Below are 12,224 nucleotides of genomic sequence, written 5' to 3'. Positions count from 1 at the left end.
GAGCCTTGAATTAGAATCATTATTTTCTCCATCCCGCGCTTTTTGGTATCCCCATTCCGAAACCCGTTCTCGTCAATAATGAAGTCAGAAAACGCCATATGCCATGCAATTCCCCTCATGCAGAGATCCAGATAGCCCAGAGATCCCGATAGCCATCCATGTCCTGCGAACATCACTCTTGCGTATGCCCACCGCCGACATCGCCTGTATTCTGCACACCATAACTATCCTCGTAAGTCGCAATCTTCACCCCCCACATCCGTCGATACGCCTTCTTCTCCCTCGAACTTGCAATGACATCTTCCTCATCCTTCTCCCACCCCGTGCCGTCGCCCTTCCACCTAAACGCCAGCACGGCGTTATCCTTCAGGCCCGCGCCCTTCAGAGATTGAGATATACTCTTCGCCGCCTTTTTGCTCTTGCCATTTGCATCCTCTCTGTCATCATCCTCATCGTTGACCTCCCACTCGCCAAGCTTGAACCCCTCTTTCGGCTTATTCACATCCACAGGCCTGCCTAGCTGGATCTCCGCTGCAGATTCCGGCAACGCAATCGGCTCGCCCGTTTCTGCATGCTTCAGTCCCGTCTGCTCGAGCGTGCGGTACAGCAGCTCCTTGATGTTTGCAAATGTGGAGAGCGGGTCGACGTGCAGCAGGACTGTGGTCTTGTGGGATTTCAGCCGGAGCGTCCAGGTGGTCGGCGAGGGCTTGACGGCCGTCATGGTGGGCACGAGGGTACTGCGTACAGAAGGTTGGTTGTGTTGTCGGACTTTACGTTGTTGATCAGAGTTCCCGATCTGAGGTTAACCCTTGCTTCGATCTAATCTTATCTCTTGGCATATATCCTCCATCCTCATCCTTCCTCATTTACTCTACAGTCTAGCTCATGCCATCGCATTGGGTCCCATTGACGGCTTTGAGCCCGTCGGACATGGCTACGACACAGCTAGAAGATGGCTCGCCGCAGCCCGAGGCCATTGAAACACCTCCGGAGCCCCCAAAGCTATACAAATCGGCCGAACGTCTGGGTATGAAATTCGACCAGCGACTCCTCCTGGGCAATTTCTCCTCGTTCCTGTGCGGCTTCACCCTCGGGGCGTCGCACGCGGGACACATGGCGGGGATGCGGTTCCGCGCCGAGAACGCACACCGTCTGCCGGAAACGAGGCCCGGGTGGTATCTGTACCACAAGTCGAAAAACTACTACAAGATCAAGGAAGCTGTACCCGTGGGGATACGCAAGGGCTTCTTCGTTGCGGCGTGGACGAGTATGTTTCTCATTATCGAAGAGAGCCTGGATATTTTCAGGGGTACGTGGCAGGCCGGGCGGACGCTGAATGAGATGGAAGGGGTGGATGAGTTGGATATCAAGACAATGGAGAAGTGTATACAGAGGAATCGGGATTTCAAGAGCTCAGCCATTGCGGGCATGGTTACCGGGGGTGTTTGGAGTGCGTGGAATACGTTTCCCATGGTTACGGCTGCGAGGACGATTCGCATGGGGCTGTTTGTGGGACTGGCGTATGGGTTGGGGCAGGATGCGATGATGTGGGCGAGGAACAAGTGGGGGGTCGATGAGGTGCCGGAGAGTTGGATTTATAAGGGTGCGAAGAACAGGATGAAGGCGGCACAAGAGGAGGGTGAAGTGGAGCAGAAGTGAACTGGTGGGGCATCTGCCCTCCTACCAAGGACGACAGGACCGAAAAGAAAGCCCGACAGCGGCCGGCATATGCATGCGTTCCTATGCCGCCCTTGCACCGAGCCCTGGAGTTGCTTCGATGCAAGATATACAGCATTGAGGAGCTGAACGGCACCACCGCTATGCGCCGTGCACTTGCTGCTGAGAATTGCATCCAGCGAGCAATATTGTGTTTACCTTAGGGTAGCATTCCGACGGCACTACCATTAACCTGATACCCAACTCGGACCAACCGATATTTTCTATATACTTCGATCCAAATCTCAACTCAGTATGACTTATGGAACACTCAATGGCTTTTGGCCAGTTACACTTGACCGGTTCCTAAGCTCTGATAGCTCCAACTCCATAATCACAACGCTTCTGGACGAGAATAGCGCTCCTAATCATTTCGACGCTGGACTTTAATCCATATTCCACCGAGATGACAACCCACTCAGCCGTCCCACTCTAGTCTAACGCATATCCCACCTTGTCCAACCACTCTGCGACTCCACTAACCCTGCCTCCGCAGTCCTCCACCTGCGCCTTGGCCCAAGCCACACCCTCCTCCCCTCCAGGACCGAAGTATCCCCCTTCCTCCACCCAAACATACATCCCCACAACCATCCTGCCCACCTCCGGTGCCTTTTGGAACCACTTCTCCATATCCTCCTTCGCAACTTGCTCAAACCTCACCTTCTTCCCCGTCTTCTCCTCTATCAACTTCGCAACCTCGCCAAAACTATTCCACTCGCTGGCCGCCAGGAGGCTCTTCCCATAGTACCGCTCGGGATGGAGCAGCAACGGGGCAATCCACTGGCCCGTCTCCGTAATATCGATAAACGGCACCTTCGTCCCAGGACTGCACAGATTCCTCATCACGTACGCTCCTCCATCCTTTCCATCCTCCCACTTCGGTGCGAAACCACCCCCCTGGAAATTCTGCATAAACGCCCCGGGGCCGAAGAAGGCGCTCTTCAGCTTCCCGCCCGTCTCGCCTTCCTTCTGCCGGATGTACTCCTCGATGCGGACTTTGACGTCAAAGTGCGTCACGCCTGCCAATTTCCCCTTTGAGAGTTCGAATGGGGAGACCAGAGAGGAGAAGATGATGTATTGGACGCCTTGTCTGACGGCTTCGTCGACGGCGTTCTTGGCCTGCTGGAATTCCTTCTCGGCGCAGAGGGCCGCGGTGTCGGGTTCGCCGGGACGGCCGGGATAGATGGAGGTGGTTACGAGGAAGAGTGTGTGGGTGTCCTTTAAAGCTGCGGGGAGCGTTTCCGGGCGCGATAGGTCTGCTTCTACGACCTCGACGTTGGCCTTTTGGAGGAGTTGCTGCGCGGCCGGGGAGGCGAGGGAGCGCGTAATACAGCGGGGTGTATACAGACTAGAGAGTTGGGAGTGGGTGAGGAGGGTTTTGAGGACGGAGGAGCCTTGGTTTCCCGTTGCACCGAAGATGGTGATGACCTTTTTGTCGTTGGGGTTCTGAGTGGCCATTGTGGGGTTGGATCTGGGTTTCCAGCTGGGGAGGGAGAGGGAATGTATGTGAATTGGAGGGCTTTTGGTTTTGATTATGGGAATCTGGAAGGGAGACGTACGGGGAATGAGCTGGAAGATAATGAACGGGATTATAAGTGTGTACGTATACGTAAATAACGAATGGTACAGGCTTGTTTCCAATGATGTTTAGCAGCACTAAGTCCTAACACCGAGTCTCGCACGCATCATGGAACTCCTATATTGATTGATGTCTCTCGAATGGCAGGCGGATGCTGATCGGAGATGTCGGAGTTGGGATGTGAATGTCATCCAAAGAGTTAGGCTCCGGAGTTTACGTTCAACATCTGACTTAAACCCGCCGCAGTCCAACAAGCGGCGAAGGATCATGGAGATGTCAATACAGTCGCTGATAGGAACTCAATGGAAACTTATTCCTAGTTGAATTTACTATCATAATGTAGCGAAACGGATTTAACCAACACACATAAACAAACGGATAAGCAGGAACGCAATCCCTTCCCGCTGTGCCGGACTTGCCTATTCAATTGGGGCTCCCTGCGGCAACATCTCGTACGTTTCCGCGACCTCCTTCTCCCACGGCAACCTCGCCTTCCCCCAGACTTCGGCCTTGGGCTCGAAGCGCTCGAGTCCGTCGTCCAGTAGTCCAGTACGAAGAACTATCTTGTCATCCCCAAGGACGGTCTGGTGGTGGTAGATGTGCGCCGTGCAGTTGGGACAGTAGTAGCAGTGGACTGGTTTGCCTATAGGGGAGAGGGTTAGCCCCATTCCCTAGACGCCGGAGTTTGAACGCTTTAGATGCGGAGATTGGAAGATTATATAGATGGGTTCGTGGATGGAATATAGCATACCACTATTCCCCGTATACGTATAGCACCCCAAACTCTCCTCCCCTTTCGTCACCTGCACGTTTTCCCTAGGCACAATCTGGTTCAGCGTGCATGTTCCACCAGAGAGGCTCTTGCAGGTGCCGCAGTGGCAGAGGATGTGGGATTCTTGGTCCGGGTCGAGAGTGGCAATCCATTCGGTGCGGCCACAAGTGCAGTGACCGGTATGGCGGGTCATTTTGTGTTGATTTCTTGCTGTGTTGGGTCACTTGGAGTTGGGTGTGTTAGTGGGTACGTTTGGGACTTTAATGAGTTCCCAAGGTTGCCGAGCAGAATGTGATCAATATAGTCCAGAAATCCAAATGCGGGGAACCGAACGGCTTGTAGGTGTACCATGACTGTGACGTCGAACTCCCAAAAAGTGGTGCGCTTCATTGGGAGAGATGTATGTATGCTCGCGGGGTCGACATGCGCACGTGCTCCCTTATGACGGTGAGGAGAAACAGCCCTGGAGTAGTCTAAGGATTTTGAGTGGGGGTTAGAAGCGCCGGGATTTCACCGTTGCCATACACAGTGAAGATGGCTCCATATCTCGAATTTGATATCTTACGATCAACAATGATGAAATCATGGGTATTCTGAATGATTATGTTGCGCCGGGTACGAGACTGCATTTTTCTCAACGTCACTGACCTTTTCCAAGTCTTTGGATGAAGACCAATAACGCCTGCCGACTGCGCTGCGCTATCCTCTGCTCTTTCTCGCCGCTCCTCTACAATTGGGACTCTGGGCGAGAGTCATCTTGAAGAGGTGGGAACTTGCGTAGGAAATGCGAAGGGCATTCGTATCCCATGGGGTCTGAGAGACAAGTTAGCATCAACCTTAAGTGGGAGTAATGATGTTGGTGACAGCATACTCTTGTCCAGGTAGAGCTGGTGATACGCCTCGGCATCCCACCACTGGCCCGCGGGGACAATCTCTGTGACGACCTTGCCCTTCCACCACTGCTTGTTCACCTTGTCTGTGACGTCCTTTGCAATCTGTTCCTGCTCTGGAGTATGGAAGAATATGGCGCTCCTGTATTGCGGTCCGACGTCTGGACCTTGTGAATTCGGGGTTGTCGGGTCGTGCATCTTGTAGAAGAATTCGAGCAGTGTTCGGTATGAGACCTTTTCGGGGTCGTAGACAACTTGGAGGGCTTCGGCGTCTGCAGTTTGTCTCTATTAATACACGGCTTCGACAAGCAGCACTCCAGAAGACTCACGTCCTGTTCGCCCGCTGCACACTGCTCGGTAGCTAGGGTTGGTTGCGTCGCCCCCGATATATCCCACGCGCGCATCGATCAATCCGTTGTTTGCGAATTGCTTCCTGTACATGTGTTCGACGCCCCAGAAGCAGCCGGCGGCCACGGTCGCTTTCTGAGCTCCCTCGGGTATAGACATGGGGCTGGAGGCTGTATTGTGCTTGGTGATGGAACTGGCAAGTCGGGACAGAAAGGACATGAATAGTCGATTGAATTTCTGTTGGGTAAGTGGTTTTGTCTGGGAATTTGCGGTATGAAGCTTGCTGATATCGGAGGAGTGAATGTGGTGAAGATTCATTCTACTACGGAGTATTGAGAGCCTGAACAATTGCACATACAGAGCTCCGTCCCGCATTGAATGACGCCATCTATGCCTTTCCTCAATCGGCATTTCAGCCACGTGTGGCGCAGATCCTGCAGACCACAGCGATCTTCCCGAGGTCATGGCGATCTTCCAACACCAACGACTTGTCACCTGGGCAGCCCCTAAAACGTCTTCCCCATCTCCTCAGTCGGTTGACCACATCTCCACACAAGCTCAGCAGTCATCCCTTCTCGGGATTCTCCGAACCATAATAATGCCCGAACTGCGAGAGTCGCTGTGTGACGGTTCCGTCTCCCACCAGCCAGTGGGCGTGTCTGTACTCGTTGCCACCCCATATGGAGTGTGACACCAATGGACGGCGCTCAACCTTGGAAGCACCCTTCGTCGCAGGCCATAGTTCGAGGATGGACTCGAAGAATGTCCATTGGAGAAAGAGAGCATCGAGCTCCAGAGTTTCGCCTTGCAGAAAGTTGCTGCGCGTGCGGATAAATGTAGGTGCAACGCTGTCCTTTTCAGTCGTCCTCTGTTCCCAGACTCCGGCCCATGTCTCTCCTCTCTCGTATCTTCTCATGCCATCGTTCCATAACTGTCTCTTCCTTCGACAACACCTGCGAGGACGAGCTCCGGTCTGCTTCGACACGACAGAGACCTTACATTACCGCCAAGCTGCCTCTCGGCTCTTCTCGCCTTTGTGAGGTGAGGTCTGCAATCAATTTTCAATCTATTTGGCCGATTCTCTCCAGCCCGGCTGTATCACAAAGTCGCCAGGCCCTGGGTCTGGAAGCATCAGCGATACCTCTTTGATGTACTTTACCCTGAAGTGCAGCTATACCGCCTCCCCCAAGATTCGGCTCCTCACCGAGAGGTTATTTTTATCTCCTACTGGGACATCAACACAGTGCCCTTGCAGCTACAGCCTCCTGCCAAGTTATATTATGGCGAGGTTGTGGCAGCCGCCGACTGACAAGCATTAAATTAAGGTTAATCTACCTATCAATCTTCCTGTCCCCTTTCGAGATCTGCGCCATGGCTAACTCAACTCTCACAACAGCTTCACCCTTGAGCACGACACTATTTTGAGCTCTCGCTACCACGCGACAATATACCACGCTCTTCCCATACGACGGTTCCATATGAGATTCCTGCCGCTGTGTATCTCGTCGAGTAACACCATTGGCGTCGCCGCAAACGTCTCGAGCTCTTGGATGCTATTTTCAGGCCCAAGACCCCAGGATCACTTAACGACTCAATTCAAAGGCAATATACTTAGCCGTACTCACACGTTTTTTGCCTCCCAGAGTCACCGGAAGCCAGGCCTGGGACCTTGCCGACGATACCAACCGCTAACCCAGGAGGCGTCATCTGATTCTCTCTTCGTGATGCTAAGGCAGCATTCCAGTCCCCAGGCTCGTATTGTAGATTTGATCTCTCGGCCTCACAACGCCAAAACGTGCCTTGAATCTTGGGATATCTTCCAATCGGTTGTTGCACCCGTCTCGAGTCTGGTACTACGCATGGCTACCGGCGTTGCAGCAAAGCTTGACCGGGTTATGGACTCTTCCCGTTCCGGACAATCGATATGGAATACCCCTCACGTCGGAACGCTGGAACATGGGATTGTGCTCGAATACGGGCTGTCTAACTACTAGGAGATGTTCGGGCAGCTGTAGACCTTCGAAGTTCAGGAGCCGTGGCAAAATAGGTGAAGTGTTTGCGGACGGTGGAAGCATGTCCTTGGACAACACGAGCTCTCTGAAGCCGTATACATGCCTTCTGGACCTATGACTCTGTGCCGGGCCGCCGGACCACCCGTACTGCAAATTGAGAATACGCCTTGGCAGCTACTATCGTCCTGGTTCTGCTGTCACCATCGATCGATAGCGTCGCAGCTGCGCTTGCTTCGTGCAACCTGGGTTAGGTCGGTCTTGCCGACGACTGGTATATAACCTCCCTCGATACCCCCCAACATCGGTCTTCACCAACCTGCACCGATCAGTCATTTGTACTAGGCCAAAGTCTTAGGATCAACATTCCCAGCCTCCCAAAACAACAAACATGAAGTGGTTGCTCGCTCTCGTCCCATTCGTCGCCGCCGCCCCGGCTCTTCCCGGCATCGAGCTCGGTGAGGCTCCTCCGGCAGGCCAGGTATATCCTCCTTCCTCTCGACTCTGAGAATACTGGCTTACAAATTTCAGGTCACCATCCGCGGTGTTACCTATGGTGGAACTGGCTGCCCCGAGGGCACTGTCAGACACCAGATCTCGTCTGACAGGACCATTGTTACCATCATCTTCGACTCCTATGTTGCCTCCGTCGGCCCCGGCGTCCCCATCACCGACTCCCGCAAGAACTGCCAGCTGAACGTCGACATCCAGTACCCCGGCGGTTTCCAGTACTCCATTCTCAGCGCCGACTACCGTGGCTATGCCTCCCTACAGAAGGGCGTCAGCGGCTCCCTCAAGTCGACCTACTACTTCTCTGGCCAGTCTACCCAGGTAAGAAGTTCCTCCCAACGGTATCATGCCAACACCAGTTAACATGCCCCTCAGACCTCCACTCAGTACGACTTTGTCGGTCCCCTGACCGGCGATTACCTCAAGCACGACGAGGCCGACAGCACCTCGGTCGTCTGGTCGCCATGCGGCGCCCCGGGCATGCTCAACATCAACTCTCAGGTCCGCCTGACCTCGTCTAACCCCCAGGCCACCGGTCTGCTCACTACCGACTCCACCGACCTGAAGTTCACCCAAGTCGTGTATGTACAGTGGCAGAAGTGCACAAAATAAGCTGTCCGCCGTGACTGATCGCGTGCGTCTAGTCCGCGGAATAGTATTAGCTACATCCGCCTGGACGGTCGGGTGTGGAACATTCCGGAGATGTTGACGTGGAGGAAGTGCGAGCATTGAGGTGGACGTGTTGTTTCTTTTGTGCTTTGTGGATAACGTAGCTTGGTTATGACGAATGACGAAAATTGTTGAGAAAAAAAAGTGCTCTCTGCTCAAGTGGTTTGTGATGAATTGGTCCTCTGTGTGGCTTTTGATAGGCAGGGGATCTGGTGCGTTTCGATGAGCAAATTCCTCTCCGACATTGTCAGAGAAGAATCTCAAAACCAGCCTCCAAGGGTTTGGCTTGGCGAGAATGTATCCCGTGTTTTGGTTGCTCCACTAGGCGGGGAGATGAAAAGCGACCAGAGAGAGTCTGCACTCACGTTGACAAACGTCCATGACGAAGTGTCATATATAATGTGGTGACCGATAGGCTTTGAAAGGATGATGGAGTCTTGCGTCCCAAGCCTGAGGGGCCTACTCGACTGGGATATATACGGCATTTATACCTGATAACCATTCTTCAGGAAATTGAACACCTATTCCGATAGATATCTCCCGTGATGTTCACTATCCCTGCAGTGGAGCTGCGTGGGTGATTCGTCAACCAACAATTCCATTACCCGACCGTCCTCGCAATGCTGCTAAACGGACACCTACGTGGTCCCGTCTGCACATGCACAACCATACACCCAGCAAACGCAAAGTGGTCACTCACTCCACCTCCAAAAGCTCATACCGTCCCCCATGCCGATCCAACGCATCCTCCACCCTCTCCATGACAGCCAGCACCTTCTCCTCTTCGAGCCTGCGGCCCACGACCTGCACGCCCACAGGCAGACCGGCCATCTTGGCAGCATCGTAGTGCTTGTACGCGCCTCTTGCCACGCCGTTGAGTTTGGAGATGTTGAAGGTGGCGGGGAGGGCGTCGAGGGTGGGGTCCACGTGCGTGACGGGGAGGACGCCGGCCGAGTAATCCAGCTACGCCAGCGTGAGTAACAGAACTCCAGAGCTGTTCCTAGAGAGGACAAAGACATCATGTAAGAAAAAGGACAAAGAAAACCGAGACACATACCAAATTAAACAAAAATGTGTATCCGCAACTGCTAACGGCATCATGCATCCCATCATGCGGCACGGCGGGCGTCGCATTCGGCGGGCAAATCAGCACATCCATCTTCCCTTCCTTCTCCGTCCCCTGACTATTCCACCAATCGAAGAAGCGGTGCTTGTAATTCTCCCTCCTTCCGGCTAACTGCCAATACTCGAGCGCGCTCTTGGGATGCCAGTACCGCAGCAGGCCAGCCCAGAGGCTATCGCGCTTCACGTACTTGACCCAGAGGTAGTAGAGGTACTTGACGGGCCGCGGAAGCCGCATGTAGAAGACCATTTGCGCGGCGCCCGGGTCGTTCCATTCCCCGCTGCGGAAGAAGGACATGAAGGTTGCGCCGCCGTCGCTGAGAAGGAGCTGCGATGCAATGACTAGCGCTTCGTAAGGGGAGGGGGGCGTCACGTCGAAGACTTCGTGGCCTTCCGCTTTCAGTGCGGAAGCAACTTGGTCGAGAGCGCGGGCACAGGCGGGAGAAGGGTCGACAACGCCGTCTGTCCGCATGACACCGACCCGTAGACGCTTCTTCTCTCTGTACTCGTCTACGATGTTCTGGCGCCAGGCGAGCGGGTGGACGGTATAATCGTATTTCCACGGGCCCATGCCGATGATGCTTTGCGTGAAATACGTGAGATCGTTCAGGGTGCGTGCCATGGGGCTGAAGACGCTGGGAATTGCCTCTTGGCCTGGCATACTGGTGTTCATGCCGACTTTGGGCCACCTTCCAGTCGAACACCGAATAGAGTAGCAGCCAGAGAAGTGGGCGGGAACGCGAACGGAGCCGGCGACGTCGGAACCGATGCCTATGCGGCTGCCACCGAAGGCCAGGAGAGCGGATTCGCCGCCTGTTGAGCCGCCGGGGGAGTAGGCTGGGTTGTGCGGATTGGTGGTGCGGCCCCAGACGTCGTTTGTGGATTCGAAAGAGAGGAGGGTGATGGGGAGGTTGGTCTTGACGAAAGGGATAGCTCCGGCGTCCTTGAGGAGCCTGACCATGGGGCCGTCTTCTGCATAGGGCTTGCCGGTGTGGCGGGAGAAACCGACGGAGATGTCGAAGCCTTTGACTTGTATGGAGTCCTTGAGGGAGACGGGGATGCCTGCCAGGGGCCCCTTGAGGTTGACTTCATTCGTTGCCCATTCTTCGGCTTCCGGGAAGAGGATCTCCGTCACGCAGTTCGTCTTCTCCTGGGCTTTGATTGCAACCTTTCCGTATGCACGGAGGATGTCGAGGGGACTTGTGATCTGCTTGTGAACATCTTGGACGAGCTCCCGTATGGGCTTTCCGAGAATGGTGCGCTCCTGAGGGGAGAGGGGGTACCGGTAGGACTGGGGAAGGGAGGCTATCTTGGACGCTCGTTCGGATTGTTTGCGCTGGCTGCAGGGAGGTTAGCTATGGTATGAGCTCTGCTGGAATATGAAGCCTAGTGTACATACCAATCGCGCCTATGCTGGCGGTACTCGAGAATGCCCATACCGCCAGCTGTACTGTTATATCTTCTTGTTAGAACCGCGGTGAGTGCGGAAGTCAAGTGTATGTAGAGCTATCAATGGTCTGGTACCCCCTCGGGTGCAGGAGCCGACCATGTCCCCGCTATCTCCGTTGATAGCCTCCCCCTCAGCTCCAGAGGGACCGCAGGAAGCCGCGGATGGACATGCCGCTTTGGGACACGCGATATCTGGGGAAGCCGAGAGCCGACGCCTCTACTCTACACGCCACGGTCTACCAGCCACATGTGGCGCATGCTCCTAGCCCATCTTCAACACTGCTTTCCATCCCAACCTCAATCTCTCTCTACCCATAGAGTTGCCCTGCACTGCTCCCTTCGTGCTGTACACGGTCTCAGGAACCAATCTTTGCCTTCATCGGAGATCCTGAATCCCAGACAACACATCCTCCAGCGCGAACCAACACCAGCATGGCGTTTGCTGCCGCGTTGATCCAGGATATATCCACACGTTCCTTCAGCAACGCAACTCCAACCATCTGCCCAGGCACCAAGGACGCATCTGATTGAGCCTCAACACGTTCCAAGCATAGCTCCCGCGCGCGATGCTGGGGCGGGCAGCTGAAAGCGGGTCGGGGAAGAGCACAGAGTTGCCGCAACCTGCACTGTCGTCCATCCGTTCCATGAAGCGCACCAAGGTCTCAAATCGTGGTCCAAGGTCACCTTCAGCTTCTTGCCTCTGAATGGCTACCGTCAAGCGGCTGTCTCCCGTACCTACCGATAGATAGTCGCCATGGTTGCGTTATGCTGTAGGCGCCCAGGTGCGCGTCTGTGCCACGGCTCGTCTAATTCGGAGCATTTCTGAAGCATCGCCGTAAACGCCTCTGATTGGCACCACCAGCGACTACTCAAATCCGCCATGAAACAAATGGCGATGCTAACAAGAATAGCAACCAGCTTCAGTTGTCTGGCCATCGACTGATCGGTGGAGCTGTCAAAGACATCTTCCACAGTATTTAAGATGCGTTGGACGCTGCTACCGTCATCAACCAGCTCACTGCAACAACTCATCAGCACCCTACGCATTTCCTTTTCCTCTCTTTTTCTTTTCCTTTTTATCTCCTTGTTTCCTTGTCTCGTCTCTGGTCAGGTCTCCCTCTTTCGATAAAAAAAGTTCTCTGTCGTACGCATCGTCCCGC

The 12,224-nt window shown here is 54.4% G+C and overlaps 8 protein-coding genes across 8 annotated transcripts; 3 read left to right on the top strand and 5 right to left on the bottom strand.

Moving 5' to 3' along the window:
* Window positions 1–72: 72 nt before the first annotated feature.
* Window positions 73–766, bottom strand: EI97DRAFT_189958 (uncharacterized protein). Its single transcript, XM_033793586.1, has one exon. The coding sequence runs from the start codon at window positions 719–721 to the stop codon at window positions 173–175; it is 549 nt and encodes a 182-aa protein (XP_033650647.1). The 5' UTR covers window positions 722–766; the 3' UTR covers window positions 73–172.
* Window positions 767–930: 164 nt separating this feature from the next.
* Window positions 931–1,659, top strand: EI97DRAFT_384360 (uncharacterized protein; the record flags this gene model as incomplete). Its single annotated transcript, XM_033795969.1, has 1 exon — window positions 931–1,659. The coding sequence occupies one exon, from the start codon at window positions 931–933 to the stop codon at window positions 1,657–1,659; it is 729 nt and encodes a 242-aa protein (XP_033650646.1).
* A 244-nt stretch (window positions 1,660–1,903) lies between these two features.
* On the bottom strand, window positions 1,904–3,604 carry EI97DRAFT_189952 (NAD(P)-binding protein). Its single transcript, XM_033793585.1, has 2 exons — window positions 3,276–3,604; window positions 1,904–3,199 (listed from the first exon to the last, which is right to left on the bottom strand). The coding sequence occupies exon 2, from the start codon at window positions 3,172–3,174 to the stop codon at window positions 2,149–2,151; it is 1,026 nt and encodes a 341-aa protein (XP_033650645.1). The 5' UTR covers window positions 3,175–3,199; window positions 3,276–3,604; the 3' UTR covers window positions 1,904–2,148.
* A 1-nt stretch (window position 3,605) lies between these two features.
* Window positions 3,606–4,527, bottom strand: EI97DRAFT_189951 (uncharacterized protein). Its single transcript, XM_033793584.1, has 2 exons — window positions 4,047–4,527; window positions 3,606–3,938 (listed from the first exon to the last, which is right to left on the bottom strand). The coding sequence occupies exons 1-2, from the start codon at window positions 4,258–4,260 to the stop codon at window positions 3,715–3,717; spliced, it is 438 nt and encodes a 145-aa protein (XP_033650644.1). The 5' UTR covers window positions 4,261–4,527; the 3' UTR covers window positions 3,606–3,714.
* Window positions 4,528–4,794: 267 nt separating this feature from the next.
* Window positions 4,795–5,464, bottom strand: EI97DRAFT_461358 (peptide methionine sulfoxide reductase msrB/msrA; the record flags this gene model as incomplete). The annotated part of the gene is made up of 3 exons (XM_033801195.1): window positions 4,795–4,880; window positions 4,939–5,229; window positions 5,287–5,464. 3 exons carry the CDS (start codon window positions 5,462–5,464, stop codon window positions 4,795–4,797), a joined length of 555 nt encoding a protein of 184 aa, XP_033650643.1.
* A 1,065-nt stretch (window positions 5,465–6,529) lies between these two features.
* On the top strand, window positions 6,530–7,502 carry EI97DRAFT_189271 (uncharacterized protein). Its single transcript, XM_033793580.1, has 2 exons — window positions 6,530–6,630; window positions 6,702–7,502. The coding sequence occupies exon 2, from the start codon at window positions 6,784–6,786 to the stop codon at window positions 7,297–7,299; it is 516 nt and encodes a 171-aa protein (XP_033650642.1). The 5' UTR covers window positions 6,530–6,630; window positions 6,702–6,783; the 3' UTR covers window positions 7,300–7,502.
* Window positions 7,503–8,595, top strand: EI97DRAFT_189272 (uncharacterized protein). Its single transcript, XM_033793581.1, has 3 exons — window positions 7,503–7,795; window positions 7,846–8,145; window positions 8,200–8,595. The coding sequence occupies exons 1-3, from the start codon at window positions 7,706–7,708 to the stop codon at window positions 8,434–8,436; spliced, it is 627 nt and encodes a 208-aa protein (XP_033650641.1). The 5' UTR covers window positions 7,503–7,705; the 3' UTR covers window positions 8,437–8,595.
* A 289-nt stretch (window positions 8,596–8,884) lies between these two features.
* EI97DRAFT_436344 (amidase signature enzyme) lies at window positions 8,885–11,207 on the bottom strand. The gene is made up of 3 exons (XM_033799072.1): window positions 11,015–11,207; window positions 9,551–10,955; window positions 8,885–9,456 (listed from the first exon to the last, which is right to left on the bottom strand). The coding sequence occupies exons 1-3, from the start codon at window positions 11,050–11,052 to the stop codon at window positions 9,190–9,192; spliced, it is 1,710 nt and encodes a 569-aa protein (XP_033650640.1). The 5' UTR covers window positions 11,053–11,207; the 3' UTR covers window positions 8,885–9,189.
* Between the last annotated feature and the right edge of the window lie 1,017 nt (window positions 11,208–12,224).

This window comes from Westerdykella ornata (genome assembly GCF_010094085.1).
Source record: "Westerdykella ornata strain CBS 379.55 unplaced genomic scaffold EI97scaffold_30, whole genome shotgun sequence".
NCBI lineage: Eukaryota > Fungi > Ascomycota > Dothideomycetes > Pleosporales > Sporormiaceae > Westerdykella > Westerdykella ornata.
This window is presented reverse-complemented; position numbering and strand designations above follow the sequence as displayed.